This window comes from Phoenix dactylifera, chromosome 11 (genome assembly GCF_009389715.1).
Source record: "Phoenix dactylifera cultivar Barhee BC4 chromosome 11, palm_55x_up_171113_PBpolish2nd_filt_p, whole genome shotgun sequence".
Taxonomy (NCBI): Eukaryota; Viridiplantae; Streptophyta; class Magnoliopsida; order Arecales; family Arecaceae; genus Phoenix; species Phoenix dactylifera.
The window spans coordinates 15,816,799-15,838,359 of NC_052402.1; the positions used below are offsets into that span (position 1 = coordinate 15,816,799).

Consider the following 21,561-nt stretch of genomic DNA (forward strand, 5'->3'; position numbering starts at 1 on the left):
ACCAAAAGGTATAAACCTCTATTTACATTATACTATACTATACTATGGAGCGGCACAGCTAGCAGGCAACCACTAATCCTGCTCCTCTCTATACAATACCTTTCCTGCAATCAAAAACATCAAACTGGGGAGTGAGTATATAAATACTCAGTGAGTGGAGTAGAGAGTACTATGCACATGAGACAGAATATAATCATGGCTCGAGATGAAATCTCAAGATCAATAACAAGATGAACATGAACTCAATATAGAGAATATGGAGTGAATCATCACAATCCCAATCAACACATCTGGAGCACATATGGAATAATCAAGTAATCATATATGCTACCCATGAATATGCTCAATAGGTCATAGTACTGAATCATATAAATCAGGTGTCAATAGGCTGAATCATCAACAAGACAGCTATCGGGAGGTGGGTTTTACGCCCCAGGCGAACCAGCAACAACTCCCTACTGCCATATAAATACATCGAATATGACACCACACCAATATGTAAATCATCACTAGACAGCTGTTGGGAGGTGGGTTTTATGCCCCAGGCGAACCAGCAACAACTCCCTACCGTCACATGCATATGCAGGATAAGACACCATATCGATAATGTAAATGCTAGACAGTTGTCGGAAGGTGGGTTTTACGCCCCAGGCGAACCAGCAACAACTCCCCACTGTCACATGCATATGCAGAATAAGACACCATACTGATAATGTAAATGCTGGCCAGTATCCAGGACAGAAATCCCTCTCACATCTATATACTAAACGGCACCTCGCGGGAATTCTACATCCGCGGAAAGCCATACTGCACCTCGCGGGGTCTTACTATGCCCGGCGGCAAGCAGAATATAAGTCGTAGGACCGGCCGATCCTACGCCTAGGGCCGTGTCCCCCCTAGGAAGGGACTGGGTTCCGCCCACCCAGAAGGCTACTATGTGCACAAAGGCCGATGTTCAACCCCATCGACTATAGGTGTCCTGCAAATACTGCCAAGCCATGCATAAATGCCATAATGCACCCTCCCAATACTCTACTAAAAAGGAGTATGATCAAGACTACCACTCACTCGATCATGACCCAATCATAAACTAACATCAGGGTTAGGAGTGAGGGTCAAGGAAGTGCAATACAACTCAATATACCACTAAGAAGGCTCTACAAATCTTTGAAATGGAGGAAATGAAATCAATTTACAAAAGAAGTTATTTCACAATTTGGAACCAATTTAATTACTCATAAAAGAGTATAATCAAGCTACGACTCACAAGTCTTTAAAATAGAGGAAATGAAATCAATTTACAAAAGAAATCATTTCACAATTCGGAATCAATTTGATTACTCATCAACCCCTCGTAATTCCTCTCAATGTTCCCTCAAATGCATGTACAGAATAATCAAGCATGGAGAATCAAGATTATAGAGGAATCTACTACAATATCAATCAATATGCTCAAGTGGAATCAATTCACACTTGGCGACATTCATGAAAATGAATTAAGGATGCTCATAGTGCAAAGTACATGACTCCCACTCACAAGTCTTTGAAATAGATGAAATGAAATCACTTTACAAAAGATGTCATTTCCCAATTCAGATCCATCGTAATTCCTCTCAATGTTCCCTCGAATGCATGTACAGAATAATCAAGTATGGAGAACAAAATATAGAGGAATCTACAACAACAATTAATCAATAGGCTCAGGTGGAATCAAGTCACACTTGGCAACATTCATGAAAATGAATAAGGAATGCTCATGGTGCAAAGTACATGACTCCCACTCACCTGTCAATCCGGCACGGCCTCGATACGCCTCTAGAATTTTACAGCAGGCAGCAGGGGACTTCTTCCTCTTGTTTCCTAGCTTCTTGCCCAACTGTGACATGCATTTACAATACATTTAGTTTTGTATCAAGGGCTATAATCTACGTGCCAATTATAATATAGGGAACTTTAATTGATTCAATTCCTCCGTTCCCTAAATCTTTTCTTTTCTTTCTTCTTTTTTTTTAATTAATTAACTTACCATTTATATGTATTAGGGACTCTCTTGCATGAGTACAAGGTCCCTTTTAGCTTGATCTAGGCTTAATACCCTATTATAGCATGAAATCCCCTATTTTCCACCCGGATGAATAGTAACCCGAACTGACAGTGGGTTACTTCATCCCGGTTTTGATCCACTTTCAGGACTCCAAATTTGATGAAATTTTTACCTAACATTCTACGCTCATAGGGAATTCCAAAGAGGTAAAATGCATTACTATCGAAGGTCGTTTGACCCCCTAAATAATTCGCCGAAGTTGGGACTTCGACACAATTTTTCCGTAGTGTCGAAAAAATTTGTCAAAATCTGATTCTTCCTTTTTTAACCGCCTCTACAATCCTTATCCGACCCCTCTAGACTATATCCACCCTTTGTATAGCCTAATGTCATCAAAAGACTAGATAGGGATGGATATTTACCTTTTTCTTTTTGGAAATCGAGGTCCTTGCGTAGAGGGGAAGGAGATCTACGTTTTTCCCTTCAGCTAGAAGTGCAACCGAGATCTCCTTCCTCTTCTTTTCTTCCTTTCCTTTCCTCTTCCTTTCTTCCTTTCCTTTCCTCTCCTTCTTTTTCTTCCTCTCTGTCCGTCTGAGACTCTCCTGTGACTCTCTCTCGGTTTCCATCCAAAAGCCACAGCAAACCCCCTAATTAAATCACATCAAAACACTATTCACCCTTTGTTTAATATTATTAAATTCCCATTTTGCCCCTAACACTTCAACATATCTACCGTTATGCCATTAACTTTTGATTCCTTCCAATTTTACCCTTACCACTTCAATGCATCTACAACTATGCCATTATCTTTTGATTCCTTCCAATTTTACCCCTTATATCAATTTTAAAGGACTATTCTATCCCTTTTTTTATATAAAAAAAATAAAAAAAAATTTTGGGGTTATTACAGACTTCCACATCGAAAATCTGGTAAATGATACCTCTCCCCTTTGTAACCCCATCCAACCTCAAATATACTTCAATTGTATCATTATTAACCCCATCCAACCTCTCATATACTTCAATTGTGTCCTCAACATCCTCCTGCACCAGTAAAGCTGGTGCCCAAGCCCCCTCCCCAGTGGCACTAGTACCTCTAAATAACCTATCCAATTTTATGGCATGTTGTAGACCACGTTCTCGAAACTTAGCTGCATCAGGAATCTCCTACAAGTTAACAATATATAGTTGTCAATAGTAGTTTATAGGTTAGTATAAAAAATCTTACAAATATTAAACTAGTGGCACGTGTACCTGCAATTTTTTTTCCCACCATGCATATGGTGCATCTATTGTATTTCTAACAGGATCCCATCCAAGCCCTGTTTCCTTTCCCACCAATTTCATCCAAATGCTCCAATTTGCTTTCAGGTTATCCCACTTATTTTTAAATTTTTTGTAGTCATATTGATTTCCAGTCTTCTTATTGACTTTCTTAATTATATTGGCCCACCCTAACCTATTGAAATGTGTTCCTGGGCGATTACCAGCTTCAACTTCACCAATACATATATCGATAAACTCCTCTATCAATTTTTCATTCCAAATGGCCTTCCTCTTCTTTTCATCTTGGGTTGATGGACCAGCAAGGGTATGTTGGCTCTTCTTAGATAGTTCTTCTTACAATGCAACAACAAAGACATAAAACATTTTGTCAATCATAAGTCATGATTGCATCCATATGAATAAAACACCTTGTAAAGCATATTAGAAAAACAATGAGATATTAGACAAGGCATGCAATAAGAGGCAATTATTTGATAGAACTATAAGCATTTTCACAAGCTTGCACAGTTCTTAAATGGATCTCCGGCTTTACTGGTTTTGTCTATGTTCTTGACCATTTTTAGGCCAGTCTTAGAAGACCCATGTACTCTTTATTGTATACTTTCTCTGTATTTGGTCAAGCTAGTCTTCTTAATAGAACTCTATGTCTAATGAATGTCAATTATTTGATAGAATCAAGGATTTGATGGATGGCTATTATGATACTAAATAAAGAAATTGCCATTACCATGTATAAACTTACTCTTCCCATTCCTAACTAGGTAGCAGCATTTTTGCCATGATCTCAGGAAAAATTTGCCTACGTACCATGATCTCCTTTCTTTTTAAATTTCAACTTCCAGATCTTGTAGGACTCTCTTTCTATTGGAAATAAGATCAGATTAATAGGAACATTTATTACCTTATTTATCCCCAGTATCTCGATTTTATATTGTAAATCCATTAGCACCTACAGGTTCTTTCCTTTTAGCTCTCAGAACATGCTCATATGATTCTGTAATAAATATGAAAATTGATTATTTCTAAAGGAATAAAAGTAATGGCGCACCGAGATTTCTCTTAAAAAAATTGTGAGATTGCTTGGAAATTCCCAATGCTCGGATCATGAAGACTAAAGTTTGAATCATGTAATGGTTACGTTGTATGCACATTATTTGTCAGATTAATAAGGTCCAGGGGGCATGTATCGTAATTACGATCAAGATGAATGAGAGGGATGGCATCAGTAAACTATTTCACTAAATTAGAAAATATTATATTTCACTTTATATTCTTTCGCTCAATTAGTGATATTAATAGATCTCCACAACAAATCAAATCAGTGAATCAATCTCTAACAGCAGCAAATAGGGGGAGGCCCTCAGTTAGATCTACCGTATGGGGAGGGATTTATCCTGCTGAGTTGAGGCAGTTGTTAGAGACCTAGCTCCAAAAAAAAGGGGAAAAAAAGGTTTTTGTAAAAGAAACCAAAGGCAGCAAAATAACGTTTGCTCTAAAATTCATTTTGTTTATAAATTGCGTGAAGCCCTACATTGTGCTGCATTATGTAAACCTGTGCCTAACTGCACTTTGTTGCTTGCACTAACTACGCTCAGACCAACAAGAACTAGCCACCAACATTATTCTTCATTGGATCTCTAGGGAACCAGTGGGGGATTTAAATGCAGTACCTCCTGTACTGCAAGGAGGTATTCTAAGAGGATTTTGAGGTGCCCACATCATGAGAATTTTAATAATATGAAAAATCATAAGATTCATAATCTACCCCACACTATTCAGCCAATTTATAATAAACAAATCTTTATGAATGCATTGCATGTTTGATGGGTACAATATGACCAACCCAAGCCATGTACATGTTATATAAAACCAGCCAGAACTTTTCTATGTTGGGCTGCTGTATAAAAACTCAAAACATATTACATTGTCAAGTTCCCAATATTAGCCAAATACGATGTTGAGTACCCAATATCTTCTTGGCAATATTGGAAGTATTAGTAATAATAGTATGCACCACTAAAATGACAATAAGGTGTAAGATCTTTTAATTAAAACATGCTTCAAGATTCATCAAATGTCCATTCTTGGAATCACTAGCAGTGAATTTTGTTGAAGAATGACAATGTAAGTAGTAATTTGGACTTTAAGTCAAAAGTATAAGCATAAAATATTTTGGCTAGTTAAGGATAAAAGGAGTATTCTTACTTCTTAAAACTTCAAAGTGCAATGGAGATTGCAAATTTCTGAGCCACTAGGTGACAGTACCTAACAGAGAATGATCCCATCATAAGTTAGAAGGCAACAATAATATTACCAAACTCCATTAAAATTCTAAATACAAATCTATCTTTCTCTCTGTAACAGAGAGAGGAAAAACTTGGTCCACCCGAACCAGAGAGAGGAAAAATTTGGTCCACCCGAACCACAGAGGGAAATCTCTCTCTCTGTAACAGAGATTTCTCTCTTTGTTCTCTCTCTCTCTCCCTCTGTAACAGAGAGGGAAAGGAGCTCGCTGTCCACCAGAACTTCCTCCCTGCAACAGAGAGAGGATCTCGCGGTCCACCGTGGACCGCGAGATCATTAAGCGTACAGAGAGAGGATCTCTCTGTGTTATAGAGAGAGATCCTCTCTCTGTAAGGGGAGGCACCGTGGACCGCGGTGGTGCGGTCCACGGTGTCGCGGCTTGAGCATGGACCGAGGATCTCTCTCTGTAACAGAGAGAGATCCTCCCTCTGTAACAGACGATCGCAGTCACCCGTGGACCGCGAGAGAGGAGGCATCGTGGACCGCAGTGCTGCGGTCCACGGTGTCGCGGCTACAGCCTGGACCGCGATGTCGTGGTCCAGGGGTTCTACTTCGTGGTCCACGCTCGAGGAGGACGGGCCGCGAGGTTGATGATTAAAAAAAAAAAAACCAATACATTGATTTTGAAAGGTACAAAGAAGGATTAAATTTTTTTTATTCTAAAATGTGGTTCAAGAGATGCATACAAAAATTCAAAAGAAAAATACCTTTTCTTACGGAAGGGAGTCGACGGCTAGGGTTTTTGGCTCCAGCAGATTTTTAGGTTTATAAAGGAACAAGCTATGTAATTATTATATTTTAATATGGGCATTTTTATCAAAAATGGAGCTTTCTGAAAAAGCTGAAACAGCTTCCTAAAAGCTCCAAATTGGAGCTTCCTCCCAAAAACTGTTTACAGCTTTCCGCAAAAGCTGAAACAGCTTTTTGAAAAATTTACCAAATATAGTTTTTCATCTAAAATTACTTTTGGAGGACCAGAAAGTGCTTTCTGGTCCTCCAAAAGCTTCCCCAAATAGGCTTCATTGCCACACCTACATATTGATGCCCCGTGGCCACCTTTTGCGACGAAGATCCCTTTTGAGCCGAACCTGAGTAATTGCATGCATGCCATTGTTTACTACATGGCTTTGTCATAATTATTTTAGTATTTTATTTTTTAATATATCAGTGACAAGCCACCCGATGCAAGAATGTCCCCTGCGGCCATTTAAAGTGCGAGTTTACTGGCTCTGTACGTGCAATGCATGCGCAGCCGATTATTTTTTGATGCAAATAATGCATGTTCCATGGCAAACAATCCTCGATAAAAAATGGCTGCATTAATTTTACTTGCTCAACTTTTTACGTGCATATTGTCCGTGTATATCTCCATATTCTGACCAATTTACTTCTTAAAAATTTTGTTGTTGAGCCGTTTCTTTAAGGCAAAAGATATTATTTTGTATCAATAGAGACCCTTCTAAGTGAGGAAAATTGTTTTCTTTTCGTTTTTGGGCACCATTTGAATCTGGTTATATTCAGAGAATGCACTCATGAAGGTCGGCAGTTGATGTCCAAAGTTGCATCCACGAGCTGATCAATTTTCGAGAGAAGAAAATTATTTTTAGGACAAACCTTATTCAGGTAGGAGTAACCAATACAAACTCACTATTTTTTATTAGTTTTTTTGACAAGTACAATATTGGCCAGCCAGTCAAAATAACTCACTTCGTGTACAAAACCGGCCTCTAGAAGTTTGTTAACTTCTTGGTCTATGACTTGTTGCCTTTCTATAGGAAAGTTTCTTTTCTTCTGCCACATAGGTCGGTACACCGAGTTTACATTGAGCTTGTAAACAATCACTTCGGAGCTTATTTCTGGTATGTCAGTGACCGACCAGGCAAAGACATCAATATTGGTGCAGAAAAAGTTAATCACTTTAGCCCACATTTCTACATCTAGGTTCAAGCAGATATGCACAGTTCGGTTAGGTGCTTGTTCTCTCAAGGGGACCGTACCAATTCTTTGGCTGGTTCACCTCATTGCTTTTTCAGCTTGTCCCTTATGTCCAACCTTTCAATGGGCAGTGTTTCACAAATTTTTTTCTTTAAGGGTGGCCATGTAGCATTGACGAGATAATAGTTGGTCACTCCGATTTTCTTCCATTTCGTTTCTAGTAGGAAACCGTATGGGCAAATAGTAAATTGATACCACAGCTTGGAGAGCATTGAGGCCATGTCGGCCGAAGATTGCATTGTAGGCAGAGGGGTCCGAACTACCAAGAAATCCAACCTCATAGTATTGTCTCGATGCTCTTGTCCTGCAGTGATTGGTAAATTAATTGCATCTTTTATGGGGATAGAATCACATGAGAAACTGACCAGAGGTGAGTTGACTTTACGCAGTTGTGCAGCGGGTTACTTCATATGTTGGAAAGCATCATAAAAGAATATATCGGCCAAACTTCCATTATCCACAAGAATCATTTTTACATCGTAATTTGTAATTATAAGAGAAATAACTACAGCATCATCATGAGGAGTCTCTACTCTTCCTAGGCCGGCATCGGAGAAAGAGATAGCATCTCGTGCGCTATCTCTTTGGAACAGCTTCTGCCTCTTGTGGGGCTTGAATGTCCGAGGTGCTTGGAACCTTGGTAGTATCGCCAGTAATTGTGCTGATAAATGCTGTTGTCGGGTGGTTATCAATCGACTCCAAGGGTGGTTGATCTGAGGTAGGCGCTTTTCGATCACACCCAGCTTGTACTTACCGATCTAACCATCCATGTCGGATGAGTGCCTCAATCTCATTCTTGAGTTGGATGCACTCCTTGGTATCATGTTCGTGGTCTCGGTGGAATCGACAATACTTCTTTTTGGGGGGGTGTAAGTAGCCGTGGCCGTCAATCTCTATGAGGATTGTGTCCTTAGTGAAGTAAGGAGTATACCTCTCAAACTTTCGAGGAGGACTCTTCAGCAGACTGGAACTCTTTTCATCATGGGGTGAAGTTCTCCTCAGCATACCCTGTTCTTCACATCTCCTCTGGCCCCCTCGGCCAAGTCGTCCCCCTGCTGACTCGCAATGGGAGACCATAGCTTCTTCAGCATTAATTAGCATGCGTTTTGGCCCATGCTAATATTTCAGCAAAGTCCACATAGATGCATTTCTCCAAAGAGAAAAGGAAGCAGGACGATTTTAAATTACCCTTCATCGCCGACGTCGCGACCGATTAATCTAGATCGCGGACTTTCAATGTTGATGCATTGAAGCGGTTGACATAATTCTTGAGGGACTCTCCTTCCCTCTGCTTAACATTGAGCAATGCATCATAACCACAATGCTATCTATGGCTGGTGACGAAATGCGTTGTAAAGAGGCGTCCGAACTGCTCAAAAGAATAAATTGATTCAGGCCGAAGACCTGAGAACCAAAACCAAGTTGCTTTGCAAGGAGTAGCGGGAAAACCTTTACAAAGCACGACGTCAGTAGCTTCATGCAATATCATGAGAGCGTTGAAGCTTTCCAAATGATCCATAGGAACAGAGGTGCCGCCGTACGGCTCTACCTGAGGTATTTTAAATCGGGGTGGGATCAGCTCCTTCACGATCTGCTAGGAAATAGAGGTTCCATGGAGAAGTTGAGGTCATTATTTGACCTCGAAGTCTGCCTCTTAAGTGCTGAAATCTGGTGAGCCATGTCCTCGATCTTTCGATCGAGGTTGACTTCTCGTTGGAGCTGGAACTCGGTCCGATTTTGGGAAGATGAATGACCTAGAGGGAAATCCTTGTCGAAATGGGGGCTTGGAGTACACCGCTTCCCATCCCGAATAGGACTCGTACGACAGGTGTGCCGGCTCTGTCAAGACCACTCATGACTTGAGTGTCGCCAATGGTGGCTAATTTGGCGCATATGGCACATTGGTCGTTGCGAATGATGACTAGGATGAATAGGTTCTGGCCGGGTTAGTGCTAGCCGTGCGGTTGTTTGCTATAAGCCTTGAACTACCACAGTCAAGGCCTGCACATGTTGTACGAGTAGATTAGACTACTCAGTGCTCACAAGTGCAGCAAACTATTTTGATGGGGCATGCTCTGGGCTCTATAGTGAACCTCATGAGATCGGAGCTTGGCGTTGCGAGGTATTGGATGCTCCGCGACTCTTTTGTGACCTCATGATGATAATTTCTCCCCTCTTTAGATGTCAAAGCAAGGCCTTTTCTCTAGTGCCAATCTGTAGCTGCTCAATTCTGCACCGAGTTCGACAGCTGCTCGGCGTGTCTTGGGGTCGGTGTGAACCAAAGAGAAGTAAGACCGGATGTGATCGAGGTGAGAATAGGTTGAATGTCGCCGAAGCCAACCTGCAGGAAGTCCGCTTGCCGAAAGTTTTCCGGCGGAGGACCCTCTGATGTTTAAGTCAAAATAGTAGAGCAACAGTGTGCAAGAGAGAAAATTTATCGAGTGGAATCACAAAAAATGAACTTACTTGAGAATCCTTGGGCCACCCTTTTATATAGGATAGAATACCGATCTGTTATCTAATTTAGCGTGGCGTGTCTTAATTGTATGGTAACGGTCGGTCATACGTTAACAACGTAGTAACCGTCCCATATGAGCAACACATGGCAGCAATTATGCCGGTTGTACACTGAACTACAATGCCGCCATAACTGTGGTTTTTATTAGCACGAGCAAAATGGCAAGTGGTTATGATTATTGGTACGATATGTAGTGCATATCATAACATATAATTTCTTCCGTTCCGCTGGCCTGACCTGGAACCATATGGCATCCGCGTTGATTCCATAGAAGATATAGGTGGAGTGGATGATTACACGCAATTACTTTGGTACGGATGCTGGAATTTGCCCCAAATCACGATAAGAATCGGAGAGACTGTACAATATGAAGCAGAAAGAAATTAAAAACCTCCCCTTATACCTTGGGGAAGCTCAAGCTCGAAGGGGGCTCTTCATAAAAAGGGAAAAGGGGGGGAGGGGGGCTCTTCATTCCTGCCTTGGTATGCGTATAAAAATAAAAGGAAAAGCACAAAGCGAAAGGGAAATCTTCATAGCTGCGTTATGGCCCCGGTTTTGTCCTGCTTTAATTTGTCTGTTTGCACCCACCCGATCCACTTGGTACAGGAACAGCAACCATGCGAACCATTTCTATGTGCGAATTTGTCAGGGTTAACCTTGCTTTAATCTTGATTTGGTGCGCACACCAAAATGTTGTTTGGAGTTCCTAGGCCAGCCTAGATGCGGAAAGCCTTGAACAAGCGCAAAATAAGTCTGGATGCGGAAAGCCTTCAACAAGAACGAAAAAAAAGAACATGAAAGCATGTTCCGATAGCTGTATCAGTCCCTTTTCATTTGAATGCATTTAGCGTGTTGCTGGAAGTTGGGGCATCATGAATGTTTAATGTGGTCCAACCTATAATCACGAATCGAGAGTTTGCAATTGGAACTGTGATAGTTACAAAAGGAGACGTGATTATTATATAAAAAATCGGGGTAACCAAACTTTCAGAACCTATGTTTTGAATTTGAGGGCCATTAAAACTTTAGTCCCTCACATTTATCAAACAAGCACAACTGATGTACCCAAAAGGCATAATTGTGTATGAAATATGCTTCAAAATTAAAAGTCGAATGAGACATTGATCATCTAATGTGTTAAGCATATTTACTATTTTGATTATTTTTGATTATTTTTTTATATTTTTCTTACTATCCTTATTGTCACGCGATATATTGATGTGCATATTATTGTAATAGTCAATACAATATACAGAGATTTCATCTTATTCCATTGCTTCAACATAATGAAAATTAATTTAACTGGCAAACGGCAATGATCTCCAGGCCACAACAATGAGGCAATGACGGCATTGATACTTCTAACCTAACCTAACCTAACCTAAGTTTAGTATGAGATGCAGCTTCAATATGGGGGAACCATTTCAAGAGGGCCCCTCCAACAGTATGCCTGTTTATAGCAGGAGCTCGGAGGACAAGAGGCTGGAGAAAATCTAATATCTCAGACACCACCATGACCCATTTTTCGGCAGTGGTGCTCGTCCTAGCCTCCTCACTATTGCACTGCATCGAGGCCCAGTGGCAAACATGCGACGCGGGCTTCTCCTTCTCAGCTACCGGCATGGCAAGGAACATCACCCACTGCAGGAGGCTCCGAACTCTCGGCGCAGAGCTTGGGATGAACTACTACAACACCACACCGAACTCGACCGTCGATGTCGTTTTCAGCGCACGGCTCCCCACGCCTCAAGGGTGGATCGCTTGGGGCATCAACCCTGGACGGCACCCTCAAATGGTCGGCACGAGGGCGCTCATCGCCTTCAACCGGCCATCGGGCATGCCGATGGTCGGAACCTACAATGTCACCGCCGACACGAGGCGCGGGTGCAAGCTGGAGCCTTCACCAATCGAGGTGGGGGTGGTGAACAAGGAGGCGAACTATTCGGGGGAGACCGGCCGTCTTACGATGGCGGCGAGGCTGACGCTCCCGCCGGAGTACAACGTGTCAAGGCTCAACCACGTATGGCAGGTGGGGCCGCGGGTGGCGGACATGGTGCCATCGGCGCACGCGAGGACCCTGCAGAATTTTGACAGCACGGAGACGATCGATCTCTCGAGCGGCGTCGGGCATAGCCGGCGGCACTACAATTTGGGACTCAGAGAGGTAGGTGCTCAACGTCACATATTCGCCCTCCCTCCTCGTCACATCGGACTCCTCTCCGTTCTCTCTCTCTCTCTCATGCACTCAAGACTGTTTGTTTGGTACACAAATGGGGGCCCGCTATTTGCATGAGGATTGAGGGAGAGTTGGATGGTGGATTGCATATCTTTTAACGGTCGGTTGCATGCCTTCTTGCTGGTACTGACGTGATAAATTCGGCATTTGAATGAAATCGCTATTTAGAAAGATTATGGACTCAACATGTATATATATATATATATATATATATATATATATATATATATATATATATATATATATATATATATATATATATCCTTTCTACGCCTCCTACTTTGAGTTCAAATATTCCAAAATTGATATTAATTTGTGGCCCAACCTTATCCAATCTCTCTAGTGCATCATATTTATCAACCATCGGTAGATGGTGGGACTTGAACCACTCCATTTCCGAGTTCTACTGTATTATTTCAGTTAACTCCCTGCTTGAGTGGAACCTACATATATGAGTAACTGAACATGAAAAAACTGAGTGGAAGCATGAACTAGGAGAAATGCAAAGGCTCCAAATTCCTCCTTCTCTGCGTGCGCGCACTTCTCCTCAGCCAATTCCTCGCGTTGCAGCAAGTATTAAGTAGGTATTCGGCAATCTTTCGACTGCTTATATTTACATCTTATTACTGTAAGTAATCTCAAACTGATAAAAGCATTTATATAAATATCCTGCAGATGCATTAAGTATATATTGATGACACATACACTCGTAATAGTGGTTTATATACCATGAACCAAAGTATAAACGATCACTAGAAATGGATCTTTTTAGTCGAAACACATATTATACCAACAAATATTCCATTTTTCTTAAAAAAAAAAAGAGAGTCAACTCAATGGTTCGTTTTCCACTTCATTGAAGCAGCAAGTGGACTTTTTCTACTACAAAATTGTCAGAAAATCTCGAAGGGAAAATGTTAGATTTAGCAAAATATGCTCAGATGTTCACTTTAATTTCTAGACTGCAGTCTTCAGGAATATATAGTGACACAAAAGTATTTGTGGAGCAGGCGCATGGAATACTAAGTGTAATAGGGTGGGGTTTTCTGCTGCCGATTGGAGTAATAGTCAGCAGGTATTTCAGGGGTTCTCCTATCGATTCAAAGATGACTTGGTTCTACGTGCATGTAACAATACAGATTGTAGCATTCTCGATTGGCGTCACTGCATGGGGGATTGGGCTCTCGCTGATGGAACGCTCCAAGCGATACAGAGCCTTTATGGGCCATCGAATCATCGGGATCTTGGTCGTTTGCTTGGCTTCATTGCAAGTGAGTATAGACCACTATTCTTCTTTTGACTTCAAACAGTAGTAACCTTTTTTTTTTTCTTTTCTTTTCTTTTCTTGTGATCTGTTTGTGTAATTATAATTATCAGAGCCTAGGCCAGCCAATTTCTAGCACTTATCTGGCAAAGTATGGGCCCTCATTTTGAGTAGAAAATATCGCATGTATACCATATTGAATTGTTAGAGTTCTATATGTCTATCAAATGGAATCCTTTTAAGGGTTTCCCCAAGAAGGTGAAATAGAGACTTGAACCTAGTTTATTGGTATTGACCTACAGTAATTTTACTAACTAAAATAGTTGGCCCCATGATCTTATGCAACGCATTGATACAATCCTATATAAGTACATCTTTTCTTCTATTGAAAGCCATTCTGCAAATCATTTGAAGCTAAACTGAATAATGCAGAAATTTGACAAGATCTTGGTACTCCACTAATCTTAGACTACTTTTTCCTCCTCTATATTTTTATTTTGTGGGTGTTGTTTTTGCTACAATGATGATTAGTTTTCTATTGTCAATATTTTTATTCTTTTTTATTCTAATTGGAGTGAACCAGCACCCGTAGCCCGCAGCAAGTCTCAAGCTGTCTTAACTTGCACGCCTTATCGTGTCAAACTCCACTCAACTTTGAAGAACCCTCTCTCAAATACATTGAACCGTGCTGATGCTTGTGTCTCATTTAATTCAATAAGTCGAAGGATAAACTGAGTTGATCACAATAAAAGCTAAGTAAATGATAGTGACAAGTTCATCATATGTTAAATGGCATGTGGTTGAATATTCTCTGCTGTATTTATGGTGACAAGCTAGGTTAATAAGCTAGTGGAGGGTCAGCTAGCGAAATATGATTAGAAAAGAACCCTGTTATATATAAGCATTCTAATAACATTGAAAATTTGCACCATATAAATTTAGAAGTACGTGGTATGCCTAGAAATGTGATACTTGTAAACTTATAGTGATGAAGTGGTGGTTTTGTATATAATAGTTAGATCTTTTCATTGCCTAAGACCACAATTTTGAAATATATATATATATATATATATATATATATATATATATATTACATTGTTCCATCTTTTTTATCATAAACAGTTGCAGCTTATAGCATGTTTTAGACTAGATCATGGAGAAAGGGTATAATGCATCTATTTGCTCATTCAATTTACTGATTCAAAAAAACACTTCTTAACGTAAAGATTTGGTTTAAAATCTATTTTTGATATTAATTTATAAAAACTGGTGCAGTGTAAATAATTCAATATATTAGATTATCCTTCTAAACAAATCCACCTATTTTTTTATTTATAATGTGAACGCTTACCTTCCAATTAGACCAGCCACCAATATATTAGATTATCCTTCCAATTATTTATAGTGTAAATTACATAACTATATGATAAGTTATGATGCAGAACTTTAAATCCACAAGTGATTATATATATTTTAGCTTTCCCCAAGGGGAAAAACTCAACATGGATATTCAAAAAGTATTATTGCGCAAGGATCATTAACTATCATTTTTGGCAATTTAAATGAAAACAGAAAAAAATGTTGGATTTGATGCATTAAGGAAATATTTAGACAAGATAGACATGACAATTTAAATATGTTATATTTATTTTTCTTGAAATTATTCCATGTACTTGTTGATAATAGTCACCCAATATGAAGCTTATTCTTTTACTTTTGATTGTTAATCCAGATGATGGCTTTATGGCTAAAACCAAAAAGGGCGGACAAGTATCGGAAATATTGGAACATTTATCATCACTTCGTTGGCTATTCATTGATAGCTCTCATAATAGTTAACATCTTCAAAGGCTTTGCCATCTTAAAACCACCATCAGGATGGAAGTGGGCTTATATTGGAATTCTTATTAGTCTTTCATGTGTGGCACTTGGGCTAGAAATCTCAATCTGGGTTAAATTCTACTGGAACCAGAAAGCTGAACAACAAAAGGCAAGCAACCTAAGCAAGACAAGCAAGTCATAGATTTTCTTTTTTTATTTAGGAAAATGTAGGCATCAGTAAACCAAGTTAAGAAAGGTATCATGTTTTATCTTTTATTGGTTGCTATTTGGTATTTTGTGTTGGGCATGTTACATGGGATCATATGGTCCTAGGGTTAAAAGGATTAGTAATCATGATGCTAGGGTTTTTTTTTAATGAAAAAAAGGAGGAGTGTTTGTGCTGCCCCTCCTTCCTCAAAAACCTCCACTATCTTTATGAGATTTATTTTTAAATGTTTGCATGGCTCAATAATTTCACCAATTTTGAACTTCAACAGAAAATTTTACTCTCATATGCTTATTATTAAAAAGAGAGAAACCATAGCCTCGAGTTAATTTGGTGTCCAACTCAATGAGTGGTTTAAGAAATAATTTGATATAAATGAAATTCTTTATGTTTATCATGTTTTGAAAATTGAAATATGTTAAAGAAAACGAGGATAGCATATTCCTTGATTCAGAATGCTGCCGGCTAATAATTAAGAGCATCAGTTTTTTAATTATTTGTGACACAAACAAAAAATTATGTATATAACCGCAATGAAAGTAGTTGGGCCTCTATGTGTGTCCCGTCTAAGTTCAAAAAGACAAGGCGTTCATGAATGCGTGGTGCGTGTAATGGTCATAGATCTAATCCCACAACCAATAGGCTCTTCAGATTTGGTCGAAGCCAGGGCACTCTCCAAGTACTTCATAACCCAACTACCTATCTATCCCATCCAAATGCTACCTGCCCGTGATAGAATAAATGGAATAGATAAGTATTATTGGCTTTTAGGAAGCCATTTCACAATTTCGCAGCTTTCCTTAAGCTCCATTTCATTCATTTGTATACAAACAATCTGCCAAAGGGCTTACTGAAGGATTAAGTGACATGCTAGATGATATATAGGATAAGAAAGATCAAAAGTAATCACATCTCTAAGACTCTGACAACCCCACTCATCAATCTTTATACTTGCTCTTAAATCAATTTAAATCTTTCATAATGATCATGGTGTCTCGGTTTGTGGGAATACATTTACAAGTCCATCACATTTAAACCTCTTCAAATTATTCAATGGAGTGTGTCTTAGCTAGCCTCTTAAACAACACCCAAACAAGTTATTTACGTTGCTTCGAAACTAAACAATTTTTGGAGACATAGTAAGCAAAATTTATGCGAGATCTATGAAAATATCTTAAAAAGCAAGGAATTACTAGGAAGACCTCACAAGTTTATGCAGCTATAGCTAGCTACTTGTAGAATCGCTCTCATAGCTAGGTCTTGGGATCTGTGGGCTATAAATCTCTTGTGAGACAATTTTTTATATCACAGCTCCAAATTGTAATATTTTAGAATTAATAACAAGGAAGAATGCAAGTTGACCCTTGCAACATGTGATCAATGAATATGGGTGCATATGCGCATATAAATTCTCAACTCTTCATCATGATTTAACATCTATATCAATTTACTCGAGCCTTCAACTTCTTGACTACATATGATACCACAGCAGGATTTACTCATGAGACATCATTTTCCAAAGATATGCTCCTTAATAATTTGGACATATCTCAAACACATGAATGTTTTAGTGAGTCATAACAGTCATCCTAATATTTATCATTTATGAATGAAATTTGGCTAGGTTTTGATAATTCCAAATAGCCCATGGTTTTATTCCCCTTATTCACAAGATCAGTAACTGAGATCGACAAATAGCCCTTACAGCTCCAAAAAGATATTCTGCAGAGCATGGTAATCTGTATGCGACTTAAAGTGGGTCAAACCCAATACACACTTATCACAAAACCAGCAATTTTGTCTTAGTTTTTTCACACTATTACTTATATGGATGGTTTATTATTTGGTCAAATTGATACCACAAAAATCAAGAACTTAGCTCTTATATCAAAAAATAAAAACAGTCAGGCCAATTACTAGGTTAAGAAAATAACAGGCCGCAGCTAGGGTTGCTAACGGGCCTCGACCACGGTGTGCAGCCCACTCATTCTGTAAAGAAGGCCTTTATGATGTGATTGTGCTCTAAACTCTAACTCTAAAGCGGGCTTTTTCTTTTAGACTTTGAATAAATATCCGCTCTTCTCGGATCGTTTGCCATAAAGTTTAGATAAATGGTCAACTAAAATTGTGAAAATATCAAAAAAAATCCCTGAGAAATATAGAATCTTACTATGTCCTGTTTCGACACCATCCCATGGTTTCACTCTATTTATTTATTTATTTCCGATATTAACTGGAGCTCCAACGCGGCACTTTTCTCCTCTTTTCTTGGAGGGGTGGGCCGGTAGGGACACTACGACATCACATAGAGTTTAAAGCTCTGCTACATGGGCCCGAGCCATTCTCTTTTTATTTGACCATTGGATTATGTTCTGCATAGAGCTCAAAGCTTTGTCTCCGAAAATATTTTAAATAAAATAAAAGTATTTAATAAAAGAATCAGAAAATTATTTTAACTTTGCCAGAAAACAAAAATAGCTTCTTGAGAGAAGCTCCAAACTACCTATATTTTGGAAATATAGGTATTTTAGCATGCGTGAAAAAACTGTTTTAATTTATATTTTTTCTTTTTAGACCAACATACCTATGATAAAATATTATAATTACATAAAATATCCTTTTTGGGCCAAAGTATTATTTTTTATATTAATAAAATATTAATATATAATGATAATAATTATAATATTTTATATCTTTATGATTTTATTATACTATAAATATAACATGATATTATATTATATCATAATATATTGATTTGTTATGTTGTATAATATCAAATTATGTTATATTATTATGCTATAATATACAATATTATATTACTATATTACAATAATATTATATTACAGTAATATTATACTATATCATATATTTATATATTAATATATATTATATTTTATTATGCTATGTTGTATGATACTATGTAATATTTTTATGGTCATTTTGTAATACTAAGAGTACTTTCTCACTTTATTTACCAAACATATATTAAAGTTTTACAGCATTTTAGAAATAAAGTTATCAAACAACAAATAGCTTTTTATAAAATCTCTACTTTAAAAAGCTCTATTTTAAAAAATTTTACTTCTGAAAGCTCTACACCAACAACTCTACCAAATAGGGCTTATTCTCTCGTGCGAAAGACATAACCCGAACAACAGCCTTTGGGATCTTTGTTCTCTCACCGGAGCCGATGAAATCTCTGTTTAGGTAGTTGTACCCCAAAAAAAAAATCTCTATTTAGGTAGAACTGCCACGCCAACAAATAATCTTACAAATGACCCTACGAAGCAGGGTTAGCCCGTTTGAAACTTCTTTCTAAAGTATGATTAGACCGTTACTAATGCATGTGGCTAGCATCTAAAAACATGCGCTTTTAGAGAGTCCCACTATCGAAGGGCAGAGCCAGAAACTTCATGCGGAGGGGGCATCATTGTTCATCACTTGGCTGCATCACAATGATGATCTTAATTATCATAAATACTTATATAAAAATGTAAAATTTTAATAAGAATTGTATTAGACAATTGCTTCCACCAAATCATTCTTTAATTGCAATATTTCACAGCCTGCAACTGTTCTCAATAAATCAAAATTCTCGAAAATTGTTGCACGATTTTCTTGAATTGCTTTTATTTTTCTCTACCTATCAATTTGAAAATATTATATTATATCTCTGGATAATATGGGATTCAAATTTTTAATCAATAAATTTTTGAGATTCATATTGTATTGACTTTAAAGTTCAGGGACAAAGTTGGGCAAATAAAAACAAAAAAGAGGAACATATCAAAAGAAAAAATGCGTGCATACCGAAGGAAAGCGCAACCTCTAATTGTTTGTTTTTCTGTCTCAATAAAAAAACATAAAATCCCAATTTGCTGGACTCCTAGTTGTCATGCAGAAACAAGAAAACTCGAAATTAATTGAACTATATTTTTTCATTAATCTGTATTTCTTATCTATCTCTCATTTCTCTTTTTTTTTTTCCATTGTTCCCGGTCTCCACTGAAAAAATACAATTTTGTTCTCACAGTAAAAGTCTAGTTCAACAATCAAAACAATCTAGGCTTTTGAAATTAAATAAATAAAAAAATTCATGTATTGCTAAAGAGATCAAATAGGGACAACGCGGAGAAAAAATAAAATTGAATGTTAAAAAGATTAAATAAATTACCTTTGAAGCATGCTACAGCTCCCATATCAAGGATGGTAAGTTAGAGGGACCCTTTTTTTTTAATGTGAAATTTGAAACGGGAGTCAGAGAGAGAGAGAGAGAGAGAGAGAGATAGACGTGGGCCGGGAGGGTGGTGTGTTGCACAAATATAATTTAAAAGATAAGACTCTAGAGATATCTAGGGCTCGTTTGGTTCGCGGAAAGCATTTTTTTTCATAGGAATATGATTTTAAGAAAGCAAATTTGTAGGAAGAGGATGTCTGAGAAAGTACTTTTGACATGTTTGGTTGACCATGAAAAAATGACAGATTTCCAAAGTGCTTATGTTTAGTTGAACATCCATTTTTCTGAAAAAGTTATGTGTAATTCCTATTATACCCTTAATAAAAATTAGGTCTTTAATGCCTCTTTAATACTGAAGGGTCTTTTTGAGAAAAAATAAAATAGAGTGATTCCTGACTTATGGAAAAGTAACTTTCCCATGTTTCTCATGGGAAAGATTTTTCCATGAAATGTGAAAATCATATTTCAATGGGAATACAACTTTTTTATCTCTCCTTTAAAAACTTCAACCAAAAAAGAGGCATCTCATTACTTTTCCGTTGACCACACTTTTCCTCCTCCTTTTTCCGCTAACCAAATGAGCCCCTAAAGATTTTGGGAAAGTTGGAAGAGTTGCAGAATCAGTGGTAGACTTTTTTTTTTTTTTTCCTACGATCCCTTCTTCAGTCCATGCAACAATTTTAAAAGAACAAAATTTATTAACATAAAAATCTTTTAAAAAAATGAAGTGCTAATTTGTAAATGCCCTTTCCTACTCAATTAGCCAACCTAGATGGTATTAGTTGCTAAAAGGGTGACTATGTTAACGCATGCACTACTCCACAAAGGTAGGTTTCAACAGCGAGCTAGAAGAATTTCTTTCATGCCATTAATGCTATAGGAATGAATAGAACTGAAAGTAGATCGAATGATGTCCATTTGAATTTCTTTTTTATCCAAACTATCCGTATATAGATAAAAATTTGAGAATCTGACTAATATCCATATCTGTATCCATATCCACCAAAATAAAAAAATATGGATATGTATAGTCAGCTATTCGATCCGTATCTTATTCCATTTGTATTCCTATTTAATTCTATATAGCACTTATGAATTTTTAAGAAAAAATAAAAATTATATTAACATGTTATTAATGTCATTTATCATCCATTTAGTAATATTTTATCATAAAATTTAATTATTCGATTTATATCTATATTTATATCCATACTCGATATCCGATTTAATATAAATTTTTGTATCCTACTAATATCTGTATCTATATTCATCAAACAAAACAAATATGAATATGCATATACTAGTATCCGATTTATATCCTATTCGATTTCAGCCCTAATAATGAGGCAACAGAGCTACAATAGAGGACAATTATTTGGCAGGCTAAGCGGTTTTTTCTCTTTTATATAAAACAAGTTTTGAGTTAAATACGAGCCCTGCTTCGTAAAGGCTAAGTTGTCAGTTGTTATATATTAAATTATTATTCATAATCTTTTCCACCAAGCTCCCACTTTGGCTTAGTGGACCGTGCTACCCACCCTGGGTCTAATTTTTTCTCTTGTAGCCTTTTTTACTCTTCTCGGTAGCGGTCGATCTCGTGGATCCCCTCCACCCTCGGATGTATTAACC

At 37.9% G+C, this 21,561-nt stretch overlaps 1 protein-coding gene across 1 annotated transcript; it reads left to right on the forward strand.

Moving 5' to 3' along the window:
• The first annotated feature begins 11,626 nt into the window (after positions 1–11,626).
• Positions 11,627–15,890, forward strand: LOC103717095 (cytochrome b561 and DOMON domain-containing protein At3g25290-like). Its single transcript, XM_008805342.3, has 3 exons — positions 11,627–12,312; positions 13,395–13,655; positions 15,381–15,890. The coding sequence occupies exons 1-3, from the start codon at positions 11,662–11,664 to the stop codon at positions 15,669–15,671; spliced, it is 1,203 nt and encodes a 400-aa protein (XP_008803564.3). The 5' UTR covers positions 11,627–11,661; the 3' UTR covers positions 15,672–15,890.
• Positions 15,891–21,561: the final 5,671 nt, after the last annotated feature.

What these genes read in the sequence shown, in the direction of transcription:
- LOC103717095 (XM_008805342.3), top strand. Translation starts at nt 11,662, where the DNA reads ATGACCCATTTTTCGGCAGTGGTGCTCGTCCTAGCCTCCTCACTATTG. An exon ending in ACAATTTGGGACTCAGAGAG is followed by an intron (nt 12,313 to 13,394) that starts GTAGGTGCTCAA and finishes TTTGTGGAGCAG; the next exon opens with GCGCATGGAATACTAAGTGT. An exon ending in TTTGCTTGGCTTCATTGCAA is followed by an intron (nt 13,656 to 15,380) that starts GTGAGTATAGAC and finishes TTGTTAATCCAG; the next exon opens with ATGATGGCTTTATGGCTAAA.